The sequence below is a fragment of the Cervus elaphus genome, chromosome 13 (assembly GCF_910594005.1).
Source record: "Cervus elaphus chromosome 13, mCerEla1.1, whole genome shotgun sequence".
NCBI classification, from domain to species: domain Eukaryota; kingdom Metazoa; phylum Chordata; class Mammalia; order Artiodactyla; family Cervidae; genus Cervus; species Cervus elaphus.
In genome coordinates this window covers 68326004-68349071 of record NC_057827.1, presented here as the reverse complement: position 1 = coordinate 68349071, position 23068 = coordinate 68326004, and the positions used below count along the sequence as shown (strand labels likewise).

At 45.2% G+C, this 23068-nt stretch overlaps 1 protein-coding gene across 8 annotated transcripts in view; it reads right to left on the bottom strand.

Annotated features, from left to right (window-relative positions):
• The window catches only part of PPP2R5C (protein phosphatase 2 regulatory subunit B'gamma), a 136293-nt gene that overhangs the window by 75959 nt on the left and 37266 nt on the right, over positions 1–23068 (bottom strand). Inside the window, exon 1 of one of the 8 annotated variants that reach the window (XM_043922712.1) lies at positions 19729–19935. The exons of 5 other annotated variants lie outside the window; for them this stretch is intronic. In XM_043922712.1, the coding sequence (XP_043778647.1) occupies positions 19729–19822 (94 nt within the window). In that variant the 5' untranslated portion in view covers positions 19823–19935. Of the gene's footprint in view, positions 1–19728; positions 19936–23068 lie in introns of those variants that run through there. 2 more of the 8 variants (XM_043922714.1, XM_043922715.1) reach the window with 2 other exon arrangements.

Genomic DNA, 23068 nt, shown 5'->3' with positions numbered 1-23068 from the left:
TGCAAGCACGTCTTACACATTAAGCTATCATAAACACCAACAAGAAGGCTCATATTTCATTTGTTGTAAAACAAGACAAATCACCAAAGCTGAACAAGGCTTTGGTGCTTAAAACCATCTCTTGTGCCACCAGCGGTGTGTGCCAACCATATCTGGAAGCACCTCGGGCTACCCCAGTGTGTAAAAACCAAACCAAACCCCTTTCCTGCGGGCTGCTCGCCCCCTGCACGGCCGCCTCTCCTGCCCACCACAGAGCTTTCAGGTGCGGCACCTAGATTGTTCACATTCTTCACCTGGTGTGACAGGCATGACACAAGAGTGCTCGGAAACGCATGCTGGACGAACACATTTACGAGAATGTGCCAACAGGGCCCGGGCCCGGCCCCTACCCTCTCACTGGCACCCCGGCGTGTCTTCGCCTTCCTGCAGTTCCCTCTGCCAGCTACCCCACGCCCTCATCCCATCCTGACCGCTGCAAGTCCAGCCGGCGGGCAGACGCCCCCTTGGTACCTCACTGAGCATCCCTTCATCCTCTCCCCCTGCAGCCCCACGGCTGCTTTCCTCTGACCTTCTCCACAGATATGTGGTTCTCTTCTAGTCATCCCGTCTACGGGCTCCCTGAGGGCGGGCCCTCTTGCTTATCTTTGTCTTCCTTGCTTTCTGAACTTGAACTACCCAGTCATACCTTTCAACTCAAGGACCTGTCACAGGAGCTATAATTTGACCCAACTTGATAGAAATCATGTGTCTCTTTGAATCCCGTAACAGAGTTATACTAAACTTTACCTAAATACCATTGCTAGAGGAGACCCACTGCACAAACGCCTAGCACAACATAGAGCCTGCACTGCGTTCCTCTCCGGGTCCAGGAGCCCCGGAAAGCTCTGGTGAATTTTTGGCTGCTCTGATTTACGCGGGTCTGGGCGAACCCTCAGCGGTCGTCAGCCTGAAAGCAGGGCTGAATCGGGACAGACCCTCCAAAGCCACAACTGAAAATCTGTTTACAGTTTCGAGGTGGATCAACCTTACGGGCGATACGCTGGTCTCGGGATCCAAGGGAGCAGCGTATAGCTCATAAATCCTGTGCGATTCCACCTGGGAGAATGGCAGATTTCACTGATGTGATATGTTAGAGGGGCTACAAATGTGAACTGGCGATAGGAACCCGAATTAACGGATGAAGACATTGCCTCCTCCTGTGGACAACAGCCAGTTGAGCCTCGGAGAACAAGCGGCAGAGGAGAGGCGTTGTGAAGGCTCACACTGCAGATTTCCACCAGGTCAGGACACGGAGGCTGCCTGCCTCGACGGCAGGCCTGAACGAAGCAGGTGTTTTCTTCACAAAAGTGGAACTCTTTCTCACGAAATGATACCGAATCTGAGGTTCAGATGACACCCTGCGTGCCCTCATTTTGGTTCTGGCTCTTAACAGACAAGAACGCTGAGCAATCAGCTGTGGCAGCTGAGGACAAAATAGAAATGACTTCAGAAAGTTCTCTTTTTTTTTCTGTCACTATGGACGCTAAACCAGTGTTCAGTTTCCAGTACAATTTCGACGCCGCAAAGCAGAAAACGATACTGACAAGAACCAGGAAACAACAAGGAGGGGCCGAGTTGCCAGCAGCCTGTGAGGAAACACGGCTGGAAGGCACGGTCTGAGGGCCGCGGGGGAGCGGACTGCTGTGGAGCCATGTCTGACTCCCTCCCGCCAAGACCCGTGTGCTCGGGACTGCCCCGCTGTGAGCAGGCTCGAGGCACGGAAACCATTTAAACACTGCCAAAACTCGACACATTTACAAACATAAAGTCAAAGTTAAGAGGAAAAATCACCTTCATAAAAAAAAAAAAACAACAACAAAAATCCACCTTTATGGATGGATTCTAAGAGATCCTGAAGCTCTGTTACTTCAGGAAACTAAGGAGCCTGAACAGTGGTGAGTATTCCTGTCCCCCCAGAACCCCAAGTCCAGTGTGGTCCCATCCCAGCGCCTCTGTGGGCTCTCCGTGGGTTTCCTTCTGGAAACAGCAAGGAAAGAAAGTCTAAACACAACAATACTGGCTCGGAGTTTGTAACAAGGGTTCTTCACTTAAAAATAATGTAGGACCTTTTCTCTCCATTCTTTTTTGGGGGCAGGGGAAGACAAATTTCACGTTCCCCTTTCAAGGGTTACAGGACAGGACGTCACGGACAGTCTCCAGCCTGGTGGCTGGCGTCCCAGTAAACGACAGGACAGAGCCACCGACAGAGCGGCAGGAGAAACTTTATTCCGATTTCTCCTGATGGCGAGTCTGAAACTTCGACTTCCCAGGGTGAAAGGTTGTAAAAAGCTGGTGGATATGTGTTGTGAGGTGAGACTAAAGAATATCTTTGAGTTTCAGTCTTAAAACCAACTTTTTTGCTGTCCCAAAGCAGAAAGTCTGTCGATCTGGTTAGCTTCTAATGATAATGCTTAGAGACACAAATTAATAATATATACCGGCGTGTGTAAGCACATATCCCGTGCTCACCTGGATTCATATAACCCCGACACACCCCCCCTCCCACCTTCCGGCTCATGTATAATTACAACATTGAATAAAACGACTTTAAAAAAAACTGAGGAGAAATTCACATAACCTACAATTAACAATTTTAAAGTACATAGTTCAGTGGCATTTAGTGCATTCACAGTGTTGTGCAATCACCCCTCTCTGGTTTCAAGACTTCTTCATCACCCTAGAAGAACTCCCTCCCCCAGCCCCTGGCCACCACTGACCTGCTTTCTGTCTCCCTGGATTTGCCTCTTCTGGAAATATAAAGGAAATAAAAAATGGGCTTTTAAGTTACATAAATTGTCTGAAATATTATGTGGTAATTCCGAATGTAAACAAGGCATAAATTGGAGATTTGTGGCTTAAAGCGATGTTCTGAAGTTTGATTTTGCAGATCAATAAAATTTCACAAGGAATCTTAAAGACTGACATTGGCTTCCTGCCCTAACTGACAAATAGGAACATTCTTAGAAAAATCATTAAAGACGTTTTAATACCAAAAAGGACAATCTTAGACTAAAGGAGAGGCCTGTAAATTGAATTAGTTTAGCTGTGTGAAACTAATCACCTTTACCTCTGCCTGGACAGGAAGAAGCCTTGTCACAGAGCCGCACAGGCATCGGGAAACGACTGTTCCCGGCCGTCACCATCAATACACCTGAATCTACATAAAAGAAGGAGGGTGCTCCTGGCCGAGCACTTGACCTTCCAAGAAAGGATAACTTAGGGAATGGAATGGATTGCACCCTGCGGGAATCTGTTTGATGGCCGAGATCGACAAGGTGTAAACCTGCCTCAAGACTCAAGAGAAACGGGCGGCAGCCTTGAGGAGACACCAACACGCTGACAATCAGGTAGCTCCACCTCAGACAGGTGGACGGACGCCAGCCTGGGGTCTGCAGAGGCGACTGAGAAGCAGACGGTCAAGGAAACAACCTTTACAAACACAAAAGCTCTACTGGGCAGGCTTCCTGCAACTCGGCCTTTTAAACTGGGGCATGTGATCTGAGCAGGGGGGCAGGGATGTGTGCACAAGACCACAGGATAAACACGACACACTTCCTGGAATATCCGTCTTAAAAAGCAGTTAAAATCACGTCAAACATCTTTATATTAAACTATGATAATTATAAACAGAATACAAAACTGAAATAGCTTTCTGTGACAAGACTCAAGACTTCAGAGACAAACATTCTGGGGGCTCTTACTAGACCAGAGCTGACTCACTGGAAAAGCCCCTGATGCCAGGAAAGACTGAAGGCAGGAGGAGAAGGGGACAACAGAGGATGAGATGGCTGGATGGCATCCCCGACTCAACGGACATGAGTTTGAGTCAACGCCGGGAGTTGGTGGTGGACAGGGAGGCCTGGCATGCTGCGGTCCATGGGATCGCAAAGAGTCGGACACGACTGAGCGACTGAACTGAACTAGACCAGAATAGGACATGGCCCCAGACTCCCAACAAGAGCAGGTTTCTCCCCCAGTCAGAGAAGCTTCCAGGCAGAGTGTGGAGTGCACTGTCCTGACCTAACCAAGGCTCGCCCAGACAAGGCTACTGAGAGAGGCCAGGAGAGCTGACAAACTGGCCCTAAGAACTATGTGGAAATGCAAGGAACCCAGAATACAAAACAGTTTGGAAAAAGAAGAACAAAGCTGGAGGACTCCCATTTCCTGATTTTTAAAACTTCCAACAGAGCTACAGGAATCAAGATTCTGGTACAGACATATAGAGCAATGGAACAGAATAGAGTCCAGAAATAAATCCTCACATTTACGGTCCACTGATTTTCCACAAGCGTGCCAAGTCCATTCAGTGGGGAAAGAACAGCCCTTTCAATAAATGGTGCTGGGAAAACTGGATAGCCACATGCAAGAGAACAAAGGTGGACCCTTACCTAAAACCACGCGCAAAAATTAACTCAAAGTGGATCAAACACCAAGTGAAAGAACTAAGGTGGTACAACTTTTTGAGGAAAACACAGGAGCAAATCTCTCGATTAGGCAATGATTTCTTAAAAATGCCACCAAAAATCAAAAGCAACAAGAGACACATTAGATAGACTGGATTGCATCCATATTAAAAACTCTTCTGCTGCAAACAATAGCATCAAGAAAGTGAAAAGAGAACCCAGAAACTGGGGAAGAGTGTTTGCAAAGCATGTCTACACTAAGGGATCGTGATCACAGTCACCACCAGGGTCTGCTCCCTGGAGGCTGCCCACACCTCACCCACCCCGTCAACTCCCCCTCAGCCTCGACCCTTTCCTCCCTCTGCCAGTCACCACACTCCCCTCAGTTTTCTGCAGAGGGCTCCCCTCTTGTGCCATCAGAAAGCCCAAAGCCATTCGGCCTCATCTTCTCCAACCTCCTTCTTAAATTTCCCCTCCTGCCCTGGAAATTTCTGCAAACCCTCTCTGCTGAAGACGATGCTGCAATTTGGGTTTCCAGCAGATCTGGCTTTGACAGCCTTACCACTCACATGCAAGAAAGGGAGCGGGCTGACCGCACCGTGACGACACCTGAAATACAGCAAAACTGGTTCACTGACAAAGTGAAACGCAACGGGGAAAGGTCAGTTCAGCCAGAATTGGACAGTGTGAGTGAGGCCCTGGTTAGGAAGTGGAGGTGACTGAGAGCCTTCCTGCATCCTGGGCTCTGCAGTGAGGTCGTGGACGTCAACGGGCTGGGCCAGAGCTGGCCAAGTGAACCTCTGGTCACGTCTCAAATCCAAGTCCGTGACGGTGGCCTTTCCACACCGTGTTCCAGCTAGTCAGCTAGGAGCACAGCACAGGAAGACGGAAAGATGAGTAGCCACACATGCCCTCCACTTTAATGCTTTGTCTCCCTTTTACTTTTTTGAATAGGAATACGTTTACAGCGTACACACACACGCGCGCGCACACACACACACGCACAGTGACAACCCGGGCATTTCCCTACCAGAGGTATCAGCTTCTCGCCTGTCTTTGAGGTTCACTGTGTTAAGTAACCGGGGCCCTCCCTTCCTGCGTGACAACCATGGTCTGCAGCTCAGCCTTCTCACTCCCAGCTCCCTGATGGTCTCCGCTTCTGGTCCACAGAGATGCTGCTTACTTGACAAAAACCCTTTTCCGGCGTCTCTCTCACCACACCCATCACAACACACTCCCTGATGTGCTGAACGAGTCACCCCTGGTCCCTGCCAGCGCCAGGGGACCACCAGGGAGCTTATCCCGGATGACATCGGTGAGGCCTCCCTGCCCCCGCCCCACCTGGCCAGACCACTCTCTCCTTCCCGGTGCCAACCTGAAGGCGCCCAGCAGCGCCGACCACCAGGGTGGTGACTTATAAATATTTGTTTGGGAAAGGGAACAAAGCTTTAGGGGGCCAGAAGGCAGAAGGTCACAACTGAATTTTGTTCTCTGTATTCCATCAAGTTTTCCTTCCCATCAAAACAAACCTGGTGGACTAAAAATTTGGGGGTCTTAATTTTAACCTTATCTGGCACAATGAAGGCCGTAGGGCTGCTATACTGCCAATGCCGAATTCAACAAGAGCATGTGCACAGAGTTCTTGGAGCAAAGAATGAGGAAGGAAACATCTCAGAGCTTTATGAAGATCAGGAAAATGAGTTCACTGGCTTTTAAAGAACTATTTTTAAAATGCAAACATCCTCTCAATTGTATACATCATCCAAAAGCAGCTGTCTTTTCTAATGTTTCCCCTTGGACAAATGCTTATTCTACCACAGCCAGTTTCCAGAGAAAGAATGTCTCTCCTCCCTACCGCCCGAAAGCTCCAAATTCTATTACAACAGAACAATATATCTTACTTTGTTCTAAATTCTAAGATCACTCAAGAGGAATCTTTAGCAGTAGTAAGTTTATGTTCAGCATTGAAATACTCTTGTTAGCTATGGTGAAAACACAGCTTTGACATATATCTCTTGGGATGTGCAAGGTCCTTGGACCAAGTGGAAAGCAGTCCCGGAGACTGTGTTTCTTCAACAGGTGCTTCCAGGTTATGCTAAGGGCAAGTGGATGCACTTTAAGGCTCCACTCAGTTAATTTCATCCATACCCACAAACCCCCGAGGCACGGCCCTTACCTTCAAGACCCAGAATCTGCATCTCTTGCTTTTCTAGATGACACCATAAGATCAACTAACCTGCTTCCAGCTGCACGGCACTCGACACCCCTGTGAGCAACTGAGGGCAGAAGGCACCGCGCTGCCAGATCTCTGTGATAAAGGGGCTGAGAGAGCAGCCGTGCGCACATCAGAGGGGTGTGGGCCCAGAGTTGTGACTCAGAAAACCCAGGAGCTCGTCCTTCTGACCTCGGGCAAGTCCGGAACCTCTCTGCTCTGGCTTCCACAACTGTAAAAGTGGGACTAATAAAACCTGTTTGCTGCCTCGTAGGAGAGAGAGGATGGTTAATGAACACCTGCAAGGTGCTCTGAAGATGAAAAAGGTTCCTGGGCGCTAATGACAAACGACCACAGCCTCCACCGGCCCCTGGGCATCACACAGGAGGATGAACTGCCCTGAGTAAGCTGGCCTTCCTAAACAATCTCTCTCTAGGCCATACAATTTCAAAAAGCCCTGCCAGAAACGGATGATGGCAGTGCTTAGAGTACCAGACACGATGCAGGGCCACGCACTGGGACGGCCAACACCCGAGTTGCATCAGCCCTGGCACTGCCCTGCCTCAGTTCTGCAGACTCCTAACCCGTCTAAATATTTATCTGGGTGGCGTGTCTGAGTTACTATGGATGTCACAGTCAAGACGAGTAACTGCCTAAAAAGTCCCTGTTTCCTGGCAAAGAACACATTACTGAATATGCTTCTTAAATGTCCCTTTGTATTTTTTTTTAACATTGATGTAGTGTTAAAATTATAATCCTGGTTTAGCTTACATTTCACTTAAGGGCTCTCCTCCTTTTTTAAAACAGAAGAAAGGCTCAAATAAGCAGGTGATTAAGCCAATATACTAAACAACAAGACTAGAGACTGAACTAAGTTGGTATTTGGCTTTAAAGACACATGTGAGCACATACATGTGCATACACTCCCAAAAGGTGTTTTCCCAATCCAGGTAGACGGGACAATCATGTTATTTAATTGGGTACTGACAGTTGCAACGCATATCAAATTAAATGCCAAAATTCAAGATCAATATTTGAAAATTTATATTTAAGTGGTGCACAAAACTTAAAAGTGAAATATTCAGAATTCACATCCACTGACACTGTATTATTTGAATAAGAAAAGTCAGCCCAAGGAAAGTTACATGCCTTAGAAAAGGTCAGTTTCAAGATCTGACGGCCTCATCTGAAGAATAAATGAGACAAAATAAGAAAGGCGTGCTTAAGGGGAAGAAGCAGGCAGAGAGGAAGAAGATAAGCAAAAAGACTTCAGGACTTTGCAAGTTTAACTTTGGCTTAAAGTGTAAACTTAAGTTAACCTTTGTTTAAGGTGAATAATGCTTCTTCAATAAAATGTCATTTGTGACTTCATTGCAAAGAGATAATGTTTTAAAATTTATTAAAGTCATAAAAAAAGAAAAAACCAAAAACCCAGTCACTCAAGTTTTCTACCAGCACAGCCTTTCTCTCAAGGATAAAAGGAGCAATCTGCTTATTCTCATCATGTGCTCTGTCCTCAGGGACAGGAGGCTGGAATTTGAATCTCAGCTCTTTTCTTTCAATTCCCTTGAAAAACAAGTAATTTAATCAAACACATTTAAAAATATAGCACATTCACAGACTCAGGAAGGTCTGGAGACAAGTCAGGGACCCCAGTCACCCCGTAAGACACACGGTTAGGCCTTAGCCTTGAATTCGATAGCTCGACTGCGGCATGACTGGGTCTAATTTAGGAAGGGGGTCCACTAAACTGACAAGACCCCAGTGTTCTCAACATCTAGGAAAATATTCTAAAAAGCAGGCAAAGGAGGGTCAATGGTGTTCTCTCAGGTAAGATGACTCCTGGGGACCAGGCCTCAAGCAGAGAGAAGGGGCCACATTTCCAGCAGGGAGGTGTGGGAGAGGCAGCCCAGCTCCAGCTAGACGGGCCTCGTCACCCACCGCCTGGCCAGGCCTGCTCGCGGACACTCCCTCGGGACCTCTGCGCGACGAGCACGGGGCCTCTGTGCCGCCTGGCTGCGTGCTGCAAGCGCCCGGGATCGCCCCTGGGACGGCCCGGGCACCGGGCAGACGCTCCACTCGCTGCAGCCTCCTGCCAGACGCCCACCTTGTCCCAGGGTTTAAACCGAATCCGCAGAGAAGTGCGGGACCGCACTCTAAGAGTTTATGTGGTGTATGTATACACAGTGCAATTCAGGATACTATAATGTTACATTTAGCTAAGAGCATCAGGAATTAGCTCACAAAGCTATCAACACGTTAAAACCTTGTATAAGTTTAGTTTTCCAAAACTACTATCATGCTAGCTTTTTTGTCTTAAGAAAAAAAAAACACCCCAGGGAATTCCCTAGTGGTCCAGCGGTCAGGACTGGGCACTTTCACTGCTGAGGGCCTGGGTTCAATCCCTGGTCGGAGAATCCACAAGCTGCGAGGCGCCGGGAAAAAAAAATCCACAAAAAAACAGAAAACAAAAAATACTATATACTTCCAGTCAGTAGATAAATCCACATTTACGTTACTTAGTGTGAATACAGACACACACACACACATGTAAAATGATATACAGCAAACTCCAAACAATTTGCTCTGAGATGCCAGGGAAGGTAGGAGACTCATTTTGGGGATAAGGCGAGGGATAATTTTAGTTTTATTTCCAATTAAAAAAAAATTTCAAAGTGGCTGTATTCACATATGGATTTTTAAAAAGATCAGAAGAAGATAAAAGGGAGCCAATTAATGCCAAAAGAGAGGGCCCAGTCCTGGGGTGACTCCACTACCCACAAGCTGGGCAGTTACTGGCTCCCACTGTGGCCTGGAAGACCTATATACATGATTAGCTAACTAGTTAATCTGGAAATTTTTTTGTGTTGAGAGAGGAGGAGAAAAAAATACAGAGGCTTGGTAAAAACAGGGTCCAGCAAGTCCAGCTCATGCTACAGAGCTTTCCTGGGCCGAGGGTTTTCAATTGTTTTTGGTGTCAGAATCAGGTCCTCTAAAAACAGTCTGGAGGACCCTGAAGAGTGTGGATCACATGGATTCTGCTTACTGATACCAGATTAGAGAGGATTTAAAACATGTACTGACTGATTCACTTAAGGTAACAGGCTCATTTCATGTTAGCTGAAATATTATCATGACAACAACTGTATTAAAAAATAGCAAGAAAAGTGACACTGTTTTATATTTTTGCTTATCTCTTTATAAAGTCTGACTTAATAGAAGACAGGTAGACCTGCATTTCTGCTTCTGTACTGTTTGTCTGATATGCTATTTTGGTTGAAGTATACAAAGAAGAAGCCCAGCCTTCAACCACATGTTTAGCTGGGAAAGGGAGGTATTTCAATGACTTTTAAAAAAACTGTGGTTATTCTTCTTTGAGTCTATGCTAATGTTCAACAAGCGGTAGTTTCTGAAAGCTTAGCTGCAACGTGGAATCTGAAACCATACTGATGATGCTTCAGTGACATCAAGCTCCGTGGTATGTCTTGCACTTTGAATGTCTCTCCTGCCCACGCATGTCTGCAGCATCTCTGAACGTGTTGGTGTGCAGTCATGCAGCTCTTCCGTCATTCAGATCAAGAAGCCCCGTTTGTTAGTATCATCAGAAGTCGTCAGCACTGGGAGCTGTCAAGCTCACGCTGGCAGTTTCCCAAAGTTCAAACTCTTGCTTACAAGTTCGAATTTTATCATGGGCAACTAATAGTGTCACTGTTGTTCCCTGAACTGACAGAATTCCTTCATTCCTTTTCAAGAATGGGCTTCTCTGGTGGTTCAGCTAGTAAAGAACCCACCTGCAATGCGGGAGACCCTGGTTTGATCCCTGGGTTGGGAAGATCCCCTGGAGGAGGGAAAGGCTACCCACTCCAGTATTCTGACCTGGAGAATTCCATGGACTGTGTAGTCCATGGGGTCGCAAAGAGTCCAACTCGACTGAGCGACTTTCACTTTCACTTCACTTTCGAGAAAGCATGTGTCAAATATTCAGGTTTTACTAACCCAACGTGTCTGTCTCTTCTTCTTTCAAGTAAAAATAATGTTCCTGAAAAAAGTGGCCAGTTCAGCTTGCAACTCACACAACTGTGCAGTGTCCCTGGAGACCATCTCAGCACCGCAGCGTGCCACAGAATGTTATTAACCCACAGAATGTTATGAAAAGGTGTGTGAGCAAAGGTTGAGAGCTAGTAAAACTAACCACTTCATGCTTCATCAAGGATAGTCCTGGGTCAGACTCGTGTGACTTGGTGGGCTGCGTGGTGGTCTCCAGCTGGACACCACAGCCTGCTCCGTGAAAGGAGCTATTTTACCCACCACTGCCTTTGCACCATCAGGGCAAATGGCCACACAGTGAAAGAGGCAAAAAAAAAAGGCTGTCGTATTCTTGAGAAAGGGCTTCCCTGGTGGCTCAGATGGTAAAAGAATCTGCCTGCAATACTGAAGACCACTGTGACCTTGCAGCTCCCTTGGAAGTATCTCGGGGACTCCAGGGGCCCACTGGCCACTGCGTTATGCAAACACTGAGGACACCTTCAGAGCTGTGAATACAACGTTATCATATGCCACCCCTGGAGAAGCTTGGCCTGCTACCAGAAGGAGAGAAGAACAACTTCTGGTTGTATATATGCCAAAATGGTCTACAAACATACCCAGCGCCTCCCCCGGTCCCCACCTCTTCCTCCTCCTTGAAGTTACCAAGCATAAAGGACCAGCAATTTAGGAAAACTGGGCTTGTTCCTTAGGAAACATTACTATCCTCATAACTTTATAAGGTGAACTACCGTAACAGAACACATTGCTAGTGAATAACACAAGCAGACAAAAATTCAAATGAAGTTCACATGCATGAATGACAGAGCGGACACTGAAAAGGTTGATCAAACAGGTGTAACAACTCAAGTTCTATTAGAAATACTGCAATGTTAAACCTTGAAACAGTAAGGTATAAGGTTATAGTTTGGATCTCAGCTGGTTCAAATACTATCTTTTTTGGGGGGGGGGGCGGTGCATGGCATGTGGATTGGCCAAAAAAAATTTTTTTTTTTCCCTAAGATGCTTCTTGTAACACTTAGTTGTCTTTTACTTCATTCGAAACAATTTCATTAAATTGTATTGTGACAGGTGTCATATCAGCATGAGTTAAAAAAAAAACCAAACATCAAAACTGGTGGACTGTGTAGCCATTTGTAGTAGCCATTGAAGATGGAAGAAAAAAAAGCAACATTTTCAGCATATTATGCTTTATTATTTCAAGAAAGGTAAAAAGGCAACTGAAATGCAAAAAAAAAGATTTGTGCAGTGTATGGAGAAGGTGCTGTGACTGGTGGAATATGTCAAAAGCGGTTTGTGAAGTTTCGTGTTGGAGGTTTCTCGCTGGACAATGCTCCTTGGTCAGGTAGACCAGTTGAAGTTGATAGTGATCAAAGCGAGAAATTAATTGAGAACAATCAACATTATACGCCACAGGAGATAGCCGACATACTCAAAATATCCAAATCAAGCATTGAAAATCATTTGCACCAGCTTGGTTATGTTAAACGCTTTGATGTTTGGGTTCCATGTAAGTAAAGCGGGGTGGGTGGGGGGGTGGACCTTGACCATATTTCCTTATGTGACTCTGCTTAAACATCACAAAAAATGTTCTGTTTTTAAAACAAATTGTGACAGGTGATGAAACGTGGATGCTGTATAATAATGTGGAGTGGAAGAGATCGCGGGGCAAGTGAAATGAGCCACCATGAACCACCCCAAAGGCACCGGTCTTCATTCAAAGAAAGTGATATTGTGTACATGGTGGAATTGGAAGGGAGTCCTCTAGTATGAGCTCCTTCTGGAAAACCAAATGATGGATTCCAACAGGTATTGCTCCCCGTGAGACTAACTGAACGCAGCACTTGACACGAAAAGTGTCTGGAATTAGTCAACAGAAAATGCATCTTCATCTTCCATGAGGATAACGCAACAAGACTACACGTTGCTGTGACGATCAGGCAAACACTGTTACAGCTTGGCTGGAGTTCCGATTCACTGGCCATGTCAACCAGACACTGCACCCTTGGATGTTCTGTTTATTTCAACCTTTACAAAATTCTCTTAATGGGAAAAATTTCAATTCCCTGAAAGACTGTAAAAGGCACCTGGAACAGTTCTCTGCTCAAAAAGATAAAAAGTTGTGGGAAGATGGAACTATGAAGTTGCCTGAAAAATGGCAGAAGGCAGTGGAACAAAATGGGTTGTTCAATAAAGTTTTTGGTAAAAATGACAGGTTTATTTTTAACCTGAAAATTGAAGGAACTTTCTAGCCAACCCAATAGTTCCCAGGGACTGAATTTGCGTCCCGTGCATTGGAAGCTCGGAGCCTTAACCACGGGACCACTTAGGGAGGTCCCATTAAATACTATCCTAATTTAAAAATCCCAACACAAAAAAGGAATTCAGGAATTCTAACATAATGGGATTTGACCATATGACAGTAAACTTTTGGAAGTCAAATTACTAAAGCATCAGAAAGCAATATCTGCTTTTAAAAAACGAACGGGAAATGACAAGCGAAGTCATCCCATTTGAGACTAACCACAGAAAAAAATCTCTAACTTCTTAAAGGAGAATTCTTTATAAATCTTATGCTAAGCTGGCTTTCTTCAAAAGAGTTAAAATTGGGGTGAGGAGAGGACTGTAATAAATGCTGATTTCTTGTTACAGGCCGGACCCCTGAGAGCGAGAAGTCTGAATGGGGGTCATCAGTACATGCTGAACAGAGTGGCTGATGATGATCCGAGGGTCGCCTGATGAAGCATTTCTGTACACGATCTACAAGCAGAACACGGCGCATACTCCAGGATCATCAGTGATACGGACTTCCTCCAGGTGGTGAAACGACAAGCAAATTGCAGGAAGAGAGGCTTGGTAAACGGGGGAGGGAGAGAGCAGACAGAGACAGAGGAAGAGATACAGGCAACACGGTGGCAGAAAAATAAAACACGCTGTGGTTAAGGCGCTGGGCTCTAAATTACCACCATGACCTAGAAAAGAGATGATAACCGCGGCAACCACGAACACGGCCCATGGTCTCACAGTACTCCAGGCACTATGCTAACTGTTTCATATATATTCACTCACTTAACTAACCCTCATAAAATCCAGAGAGGTAGATCCTTTGACACCTCCCCCCCATTTCTGGCAGGGAAGTGAGTGAGCTTGCCTGAGATGGCTCAGCTAACCCGCGGTGGGGCGGGGACCTGGGCCCTGTGACTTCTGAACCCCTGCCTTTAACCACTGAGCACCCCGCCTGTCAAGTTCAGAGGGAACTTTGCTTTTACCTGAGAGTGTGCTTTATACTGTTACATTTTAAAAGACCAATAAAAATGCCAATAAACATTAAAAAAAAAAAAAAAGAAAGGTGTACACTCAGCAAAACACTGTTCGGTAAGATGGTGCGGCTGTCTCTGCAGCCTCCACGAGTCAGAAACCAGGGGACCCACCCACGAGGCACAGGGCTGCAGGGTCTCAACCCCACCCCACCCGAGATGGCCAAGCCCCTGCCTCCCATTTCACCACCGGCCACTCAGTTGTTAGCAAGGGAGTAAAACGAAAAACAGAAGAAAGGCTGAAACTTGAATAGGAAAGACCATTGCTCACTACTTAGGAAACAATTTCTAAGTAATTACATGTCCTTTGCACATTTTTTTCTAAAGCGGAACATTTTAAAGACATTTCAAACATTATGAAGAAGTTTAAACCTACATGGAAGGCGAATACTTGTATTCACCTTGTATACCTATATACCCACTTCCCTAGATTCAACAACCAGGGATATGAGCATATTTGCTTTGCAGTTACTTTTCTCTTTGTTGTTGGAAGTAAGGTGCAGAGATCATGATACTTCACCCGTACTTAAATACTTCCATCTGCAATTCCTAAGGATGAGGAAAGTTCCTACAAATCAGAATCCCTTTAAAACTAACAGTAATTCCATAGAAAATTCCACATCGCCCTACTCAACTTTCCCCAACAGCCACATGGATGTCTTCTGCAGGTTTGATTTTGTTTTGTCTTTAGAACAAAGATCTGATAGAGTCACTCACTATGTTCGACTATTACATCTCTTGTGTTTTTCTTTTCAACTAGAAGGGTTTTTGATTTATGAATAATTCAAGGGCCTAAAACAAAACCAGATTTTTCTGGCTGTTGCAGTTTGTCCTTGCACACGTGAGCCAATGTCTCTCCAAGATGAATAAGCAAGACTTTTCCTTAAGTACATTAGTGAGAGAAACTAGCCCAGTCTTGGCAGTTCTCCGCATCCTTGATGGTCCTTTTCCATCTGACAGAGAAGAGGAGGTGAGGTGGGCTTTGTGTGGAAGCAGACGGGGGAAGATGAGGCAGGGTTCTGCGTGCCGCTGCCTGCACTGGCCTGCGCCCCAGACTCTGGTCTGGGATGTTTCTGCATGGCCAGGACCCAAGCTGATGGAAGGGTGCCTTGCCCCCCAAAGATTGCTCTAGCTGGGTCTCCAAAAAAGGCCAAAAGGAAATGCCAGAAGATGATACACGTGGCTGTGTTTCCTCTGGGAGAGCCACCAGCAGTGGTCTGGGGACGTGGAGCCGGTGGAGGGGCAGGACACCAGACTTGGGATGTACAGGCTGGTGACCTTAGGGAAGAGTGTCAAGGACGTCGCAGCCACCTCCCAGGCAGCAGTGCTGGAAGGAACAAGTCAGTGTTCACAAAAGCTCGTCACATCTGGCAGGTCACTACTGGCCTGGGGGAGAACCGCCCTGTGGGGCTACCTGACGTATGGAAATGGAGTGAGGTGCACCCCAAACGCTGTGCCTGGGAGGACTCGGACCGTTCCTAGATGCAAAACACCCTTTTCCTGGCTACTGACCATACCTCCTTATTCTTCTACATAATTAGCATCTTTTAATGAAAAAAATATGATTAGTTCAGAGAAGACTAATTAACAAAAGGTGTGCGGGCTTTACATAAACACACACCGCCCCTCAGAGAGCTCTTTGTTACTCTGGTTACGTTCCTCGATGGCAGGAATTACAGAGAGAGAAACAACTTCACGGAGAGGCTCACTCCAGCTAGCTTTCAAGGTGTCCTTCTAAAAAGTCGCTTCACAGAGAGGGACAGCTGCGCAGTAAACACCGTGGGTCTGGTTCTCTCTCTCTGGAGAGAGAGTGGCTGGTGTGGTCTTTTGAGGGGGGCTTTCATTTTCGGTGAAGAAAATGGCAACCCACTCCAGTACCCTTGCCTGGAAAATCCCATGGACTGAGGAGCCTGGTAGGCTACAGTCCATGGAGTCGCAAAGAGTCGGACATGACTGAGCGACTTTACTTACTTACTTCCTTCATTTTCGGTAGTCAGTGACCCGATTTCCTTGCTAATCCTGGGGGATGAGGACAGTGCGGGGCAGCCGCCCTCACGACGTTTCCAGACTTCAGTCACGAAGGAGCGGCCCACGCCTGCGAGCCCGTGTGCAGAGCGGGGCTCGGCGGCACGGGCTAAGTCATCAGGTGGGCTGAGGCAGAAAGGAAGCCCTGGGCCTTGACCCCCACACTGCCCCGGATCATTCTCCTCCAAGTTTCTATCGGAAAGGTAAACACCTTTCCTTGAATTGGTGACTCAGGAATACTTGTGAGAAGACAAACTCTTCCGACAATCAGACTTCCGTTCCCCAAGAAAAAGGGGTCTACACAAAAAGAACAATTCGCTCCCCAGCCCTCCACCAGGCCTTGGCGACCCATCAATCTTTCAGAGACTGGACTCGCTGACCAACCCCCAGATCAGAGCACGCAATGGCTTTCCTGAGGCTGGAATAAAAGCCAGCTGGACCCAGATGGAGAGCAGGTCTTCCTCTCTGACCATCAGCAGCTTTCCTGGCACGACTATTCTTGCCTTAAACCTGGCTCTGGAAGTGACAGACACCTTACTGTGCTTAACCGGCAATTAAAATTCAAGGAATAGTCTTGACTGGTGGCGGGGTTGGGGGCTGGGGGAGGCAAACTATGTCCCAGGGGCCAAATCTGGCCAGCCCCCTGTTTTTGTAAATAAAGCTTTATTGGAACATGGTCATTCCTATCTGTGGCTGCTTTCACGGCCAAAAACATTGACTCTCCAGCTTTTCCTGAAAGAGTCTGTCGATCGCAGTCTAGAACTGTGCTGTCCAATACAATAGCCACTAGACATGTGTCTGTTTAAATGTCAAATAGCCAAAACAAAATAAAATTAACCACTCCGCTTCTCAGTTGTACTAGCCACATTCTGAGGGCTCAGCAGTCACCTGTGACCGAGGGCCGCTGCAGTGGACAGCACAGAGGACATTCCCGCCACCACAGACGGTTCTCCTGGTCGGCCCTGGGAGGACAGGATTTAAGTCATCAAGCTAAATTTACAGCCACCAAGTTCCAGGTGACACCTCTCCTTCTCCAGACAGAAAAGTTTAGGCTAAGTTTCAACAACACGTTCCTGTCACACTTCTTAGGACATGCTAATTCACTATATTAACCACAAACTCTAGGCTACGTAATAGGAGATGAGTGTCAAGCCAACTGGGGTTACTAACCATTCCAGGAACTGCATTGTTTATGGACCGTAAGCTCTGAAAGCTGGGCCATGGCGCTTGCTTCATACTCTGAATTAGGAACCTGCTTGGCACAAGGTGATAGGGACTCAAGTATTTGCAAAATGAATGAAGAAATGAATCCTAGGCCCCAAAACTGTCATCCATCAGAGGCCAGTGAAACAGATGGATATTGATAAGACGCTGGGGGAAAAAACTGCTATTTCTACAATCCTGTGGCAAAAGGTTCTACAAACAGCTAAACTTTCTATTTTAAAATGAATTAAAGAAAAATTCCATACAAAACAACTGCCTCGGTTGGGATTCTGGCCCTACCACTTACAGGCTGTGTGTCACGGGCTGTTCTTTTCCCTCTGTGGGGACGACCCCTCTTCTCTAAATGCATGGGGGCGTGGAGTCGGAGGTGAGCCCCAGGGCTGCCGGGCCCCCTCCCGGCCCCAGGAGGCATCAGGCCCCCTGCTCGCTCGCTTTCCCACACCTGCCCAGACTCAGCTCCTGTGCGCCTCCTGCCCCGGGGCCCCTGTGTGGGTCCCTCCACTAAACCATCGAGGCCTCTGGGGAAGGACCCTCAGCAGTGGACACGCAGAGGAGATGCTAAGTGGAGGTGAAATTGATCAAGACTCTAAAAGCCAATAAAGTAAAAACAAATTTTGCTAAACCACTCATGAATATGCTTGCTCTCAAAAGTCCTTATGAGTAAATCAAGCGTTTTTCAAGTTTCAACTAGTTCACTGTTTGAACCAGAAGTTAAGTTTTACTACCGGTTATTCCTTGTTAAAAACTCAAGTCTCTTGTAGGTTAGTACACTTCACTACTTTTCCCCTCACAATTAGAGAACAACCAGCAATTCAACCAACAGCAAAAAAAAAAACAAGCCAAAAAACCCAGATTGGTCAGAGTAAAGTCTTAAAATTAAAAACAAACAAAAACAATGTGGTATAAGATATAAAATCAAATATTCCAGTTTGTAATAAATGCATAGCTCAAAAAAAAAAGATGTACATTAAACTCAAACTAAAAAAAAAAAAAAACGTGTTATTTATTAGAAGATACCTTAAAAGTTTAAAAATAAACATTTCATGTGCAGTAAAATTTTCCTATTGCTAACTCAATCAGTCCCTGTTTAAGAACTTAAATGGAAACACAATCATTTTGTTTCAGCCCGTTTGGCTCCTGCAGCTAAAACAGCTGAGTGCTGTGGTCGACATCTGCTCTTTCCTGGTTGCACTGCAGAACAAAGTGACCTACAGGTTGGTCACTGTGGATGTTAATTGCCACCAGCTTCATTACAGAGGGTTTGGAGAGAAAAGGCAACTCTATCTTATTCCAACAGACTGGGCATTCATGTAGTTTTATCTTCCTTCCCTGGGTACACCCTAGGATCTGAAAAATCTTGCCTGGCATTTTAGTCATACAGACCATTAGTCACCTGGAGATCTTTCCCCCACCCTTCCTTAGCACGGGTCCTGACAGTTAAAACTGTTCTGTTAGGACAGAGCTGTGATATTTATATACATTTTTTTTTTTTTTAATTTATATACATTTTAAAGTGATTTGATGAAGCTTGCTTAACTATCATTTTCTATTTCACCCAATTAAGAACAAAAAATTTGTATAAGACACATTTTAAAATGTTTAAGAAAAAGTATATTATTATCCTGATACCCATGTTTTAATATAACTATTAATCACCGTGGTAATTGTGTGTTTAAGCTAAATTCTGTATAAATTTTAAGCTAGATTCTGAATTCAAATTTTGTATAAATTACAACTGGCAAACTGTAATTATTGAAAGTGATCTATACACACATTGAAAACTTGCCGCCACTTAAAATTTTAAGGCAAATGTCAATATAGAGCCTAATTAAGTGCAAAGTGTCTCCTACTATCCCACAAAAAGGCTAACAGCTCAGAAATTATGACCCACAATGGATTTAAGTATTTCAAAGCACAAGTGTATTTCTCTTTTAGGCTCCATGGCAAGAACGAAAACGATCCTTTTAAAAAAGGAAGTTCTTTTCTGGTCATTCCTGCATGTTTTCTGACTGCAATTCATCTTTAATTCAGGGATGTGTCCCCGGTGAAACCTTTGGGGTGTTAATTAAGCAACACATTTGTAACAGAAACTCTGCGCACGGACAACTTGGCCAGGCGTGCCGCCCGCCTCTCCTTCCTACCCCCACCCAATGCCTTCCCCGGGCAGTGACTTCACATCCTTTGACATCAGCACGGCTCTGAAAGGGGGATGGGAGAACGAGCAGAAAGCAGAAAAACCAGCTTTGAACTATGCATGCAAGGCCTCTCTCAAGACTCAAATTCTGTAAGTAGTTCGTAAAATGCCAAACTGCAGTGACACACCCAGCCTTCTCCGGTTAGGTCTGCCGCAAAACGGGGTGAATTCTGCTAGAAAGGACTTCCTGCTTTTCTTATCTGAAGCACAATGGCCATTTATTAACTAACCACAGAAGGTTCCGTTTCAGTGAAACACACAATAACTTACCTCGAATATGGAGAAGGGCCACGGGCTGGAAAGGCCCATTGGAGTTGGCCGCATCCACCACCATCCTGCTGCCCGCTTTATTACATGTCAACATCTAGACTTCAGCGGGAAAGGCAATGTACTCCTTAAGGCAAGAAACCAGCCTCCATTTTAGTTTAAAAAAAAAAGACAAACTGAAGCTCTCTGCAGCTGGAGGGAACTGGCTGCTTCGTGATGTCAGCAGGCACGGGGCTTGCTGATTGGCCAGAAGCTGCAACTTAAAATGACACTAAAAAAGCTGCAAATGGAAAGAGCGTTCTGTTTGGCTGTCAGTGTGTGTGAAAAGCCTGGACATTTTTTGGCTTTCTCAGTCTTCATTTCTCAATAACTTTTAGGCAAAGATCCCATCTCTCAAGGGGCAGGACTGAGGCCACAAGTCCAGCCAGACTATAAACAAATGATTTGGAGAGAGCCACCAAAAAAAAAAAGTATGCATGTATGTCTACGTGAACTTTAAATTTTCGCATTTCTCTGTCTGGTACCCCAAATTCACTGGCACCTTACACCCACCTGGCCACCTCCTGTTTTCTAATTACTTTAATATCTGTATCATATTTAGCATTTGGGCAACCTAATTTTTTTTTAATGCAAATGGCTATTTAAACATTACACAATCCCAATTCATTAGTTTGGACTCTTGTTTTATCAACCTTTCCTACTACCGAGTTATGAACTAATAATCCTCAAACAGTGTCTTTTTTCCCTCAGGGTCTAATTTTTTTTATTGGAAAAATTCAGTTAAAAAATTACATGGAAAGTGAAAGTTTTAAATGCAATAGCTAGAAAGTGCTATAAATTAAAGGTATTTATACCACCTGGCTGTGAAAATTAAAGTCATAAAATAAAATGCAAGTGTTTATACCTTAAAAGGGTCAACATACCACTTTATTTCTCAAATTTTGTTTAAAGTTTTTTAATTAAAAAAGATATTGCCCTTATTTTTATGGGGCTAGTATTAAAAGCTGTTATTCAGATCTTAGTCTCCTATCTTCAAAAGAGGTTAATGTAAAAAGCTGCACCAAGAAAAGACATCACTTCTGAATCAGAGTATCCTAGGGAGGGGTGTATGTGTGTGTTGGCGAGACGATTCTCTACAATAAGAAGGTTATCACTAGCTCCAAATGAAAGTGAATATGCTATGAGAAAAGTCTCTGTGCCAGGCAGAACTGAAAAAAATGCCTCACTCCACACACACACACACACACAAAACTAAGTCTGTCCAAAAAAATTCCTCACTCCACACACACACACAACTAAGTCTGTCCAAACCACATCTTCTTGCTTTATAAGTTCTCACACAACTCCCACCATCCCCACTTTTCCCAGTTTGTGAACAAGAACCAGAAAGCTCTTTGGGTTTCTAAACGTGAGTCACAACAGTGAGAAATGGGCTAGGGTCTGCAGCCATACCTGCGGGCTGGCATGCACCCCATTTCAACCAGCAAATGAACTACAATCGTTCAGGGGTGCTTATTAGCTGCCCCCACACTAAGAAAGAAGGTAGTTTTTTACTGTGCGGATCAATCAGTTCAGTTCAGTTCAGTTGCTCAGTCATGTCCGACTCTTTGCGACCCCATGAACCGCAGCACGCCAGGCCTCCCTGTCCATCACCGACTCCCGGAGTCCACCCAAACCCATGTCCATTGAGTTGGTGATGCCATCCAACCATCTCATCCTCTATCATCCCCTTCTCCTCCTGCCCCCAATCCCTCCCAGCATCAGGGTCTTTTCCAATGAGTCAGTTCTTCGCATCAGGTGGCCAAAGTATTGGAGTTTCAGCTTTCAACATCAGTCCTTCCAATGAACTGTGTGGATCAATAGCCGTTAAAAAATACTCAAATAAAAGCACACCAAATCCTACCCTGGCCCCTCGTCCAAAGAGCTGAAAGACGCTGCTGGATCCCAAAGCTGGGCCATGAATTCACTTACAACAAGCAACGGGGAGTGGGTGTCATGTGAGAGGGCTCTCCCCACCTGAGCCCACCTGCTGCCCACCTGCTGGCTCCTCTGCTCTCTGAACAGCCTGTGCCCCGAGGCACGTACCATGAATTTAGATCCTGGCTGCTGACCCTCTCAGTCCATCAGATGCCGCGAGGATGGCTCTCTGAGGACTCACTATCACCTCGCACTCAGATGAACTCAGACTCAAGTGCAGCCAGGATCGAGGCTTGCAGGGGGCTTCCCGAGGGGTCTGAAAGCAGATGCTTAATGCAGATCTGTACCCTAAAGAGACGGAGAGTTATTTGTTCTCAACCAGTTTAATATTTCACATGAGAAGAGAGGGGGGAAATGTGCCTGTCCTAAGACTGTGCTGATGAGTGGAACTGCAGAAGTAACAGGGAAAGGCTCCTAGAATCTTTATATAAAATATACAGATTAAAGTCAAAGTAAAAGGGAAGACACTTCTTGATGTATTTTTCCTAATGATCTTGGATCAAAAGATCTCAACTTTATTAGTGATTTCCCCCCATGCTCTTTTGAAGCCTTATGCATACATATCAAGTAGCACTTTAAAGAACTTGAAGTCTGTGATCTGAAAATCACTGATGAAATAAGAGTCTAAAATATAAATAAGCAAACAAACAAATAATATGGAGAAAGACAAAAAAAGAACATACCTTAAAGATAAGGTATATTTCTGGACTGGAAGCACACATATGATAAATAAGCTGATGTTAGCATTTCCCCAAATTGACTTATAGTTTTAAAGCAATTCCATTCAAAATTCAGAGGAGGCTTCTTATTTTTCTGGGTAATTCTAAAGTTCACTTGGAAAAATAAAAAGCAAGAAGAATGAGAATACCACTTATGAGAAAAGCAGGTCCTGCCAACTATAAAGTTTATGAACTTAGGACAGTGTGATGTGGACGGAAGAGACAGGTCTTGGGACAGAAAGCAAAAGCCCCTGACACAGTGAGTGTAATTATTTATATGAGTGCATCATCTGCATAAAGAAGGAAGCTCAGACCCATGGAAAGGTGACGACTACCCAGATAACTAACGGTTACATGTGGGCAAAAATCTAAGTCTTCACCTCACACCAAAATAAAATAGATGGGTCAAATTTAAAAAAAAAACGCAGTTAAATTAAAAAAAAAATCAAATCAGCCCCGCCCTCAAATCCCCACAGCGTTGAGAAGAAAAGGGAAGTGACTATCAATTCTCAAGCTAGAAAAGGATAATTAAAAAACAGTGGACAATGCTTAGGGGATATTCCTCACATTAAAATATTTACAAAATTTCTACATGTTCCCTCCAAAAGGAAATATAAATGCTATAATTACAATAAGTTAATAATATA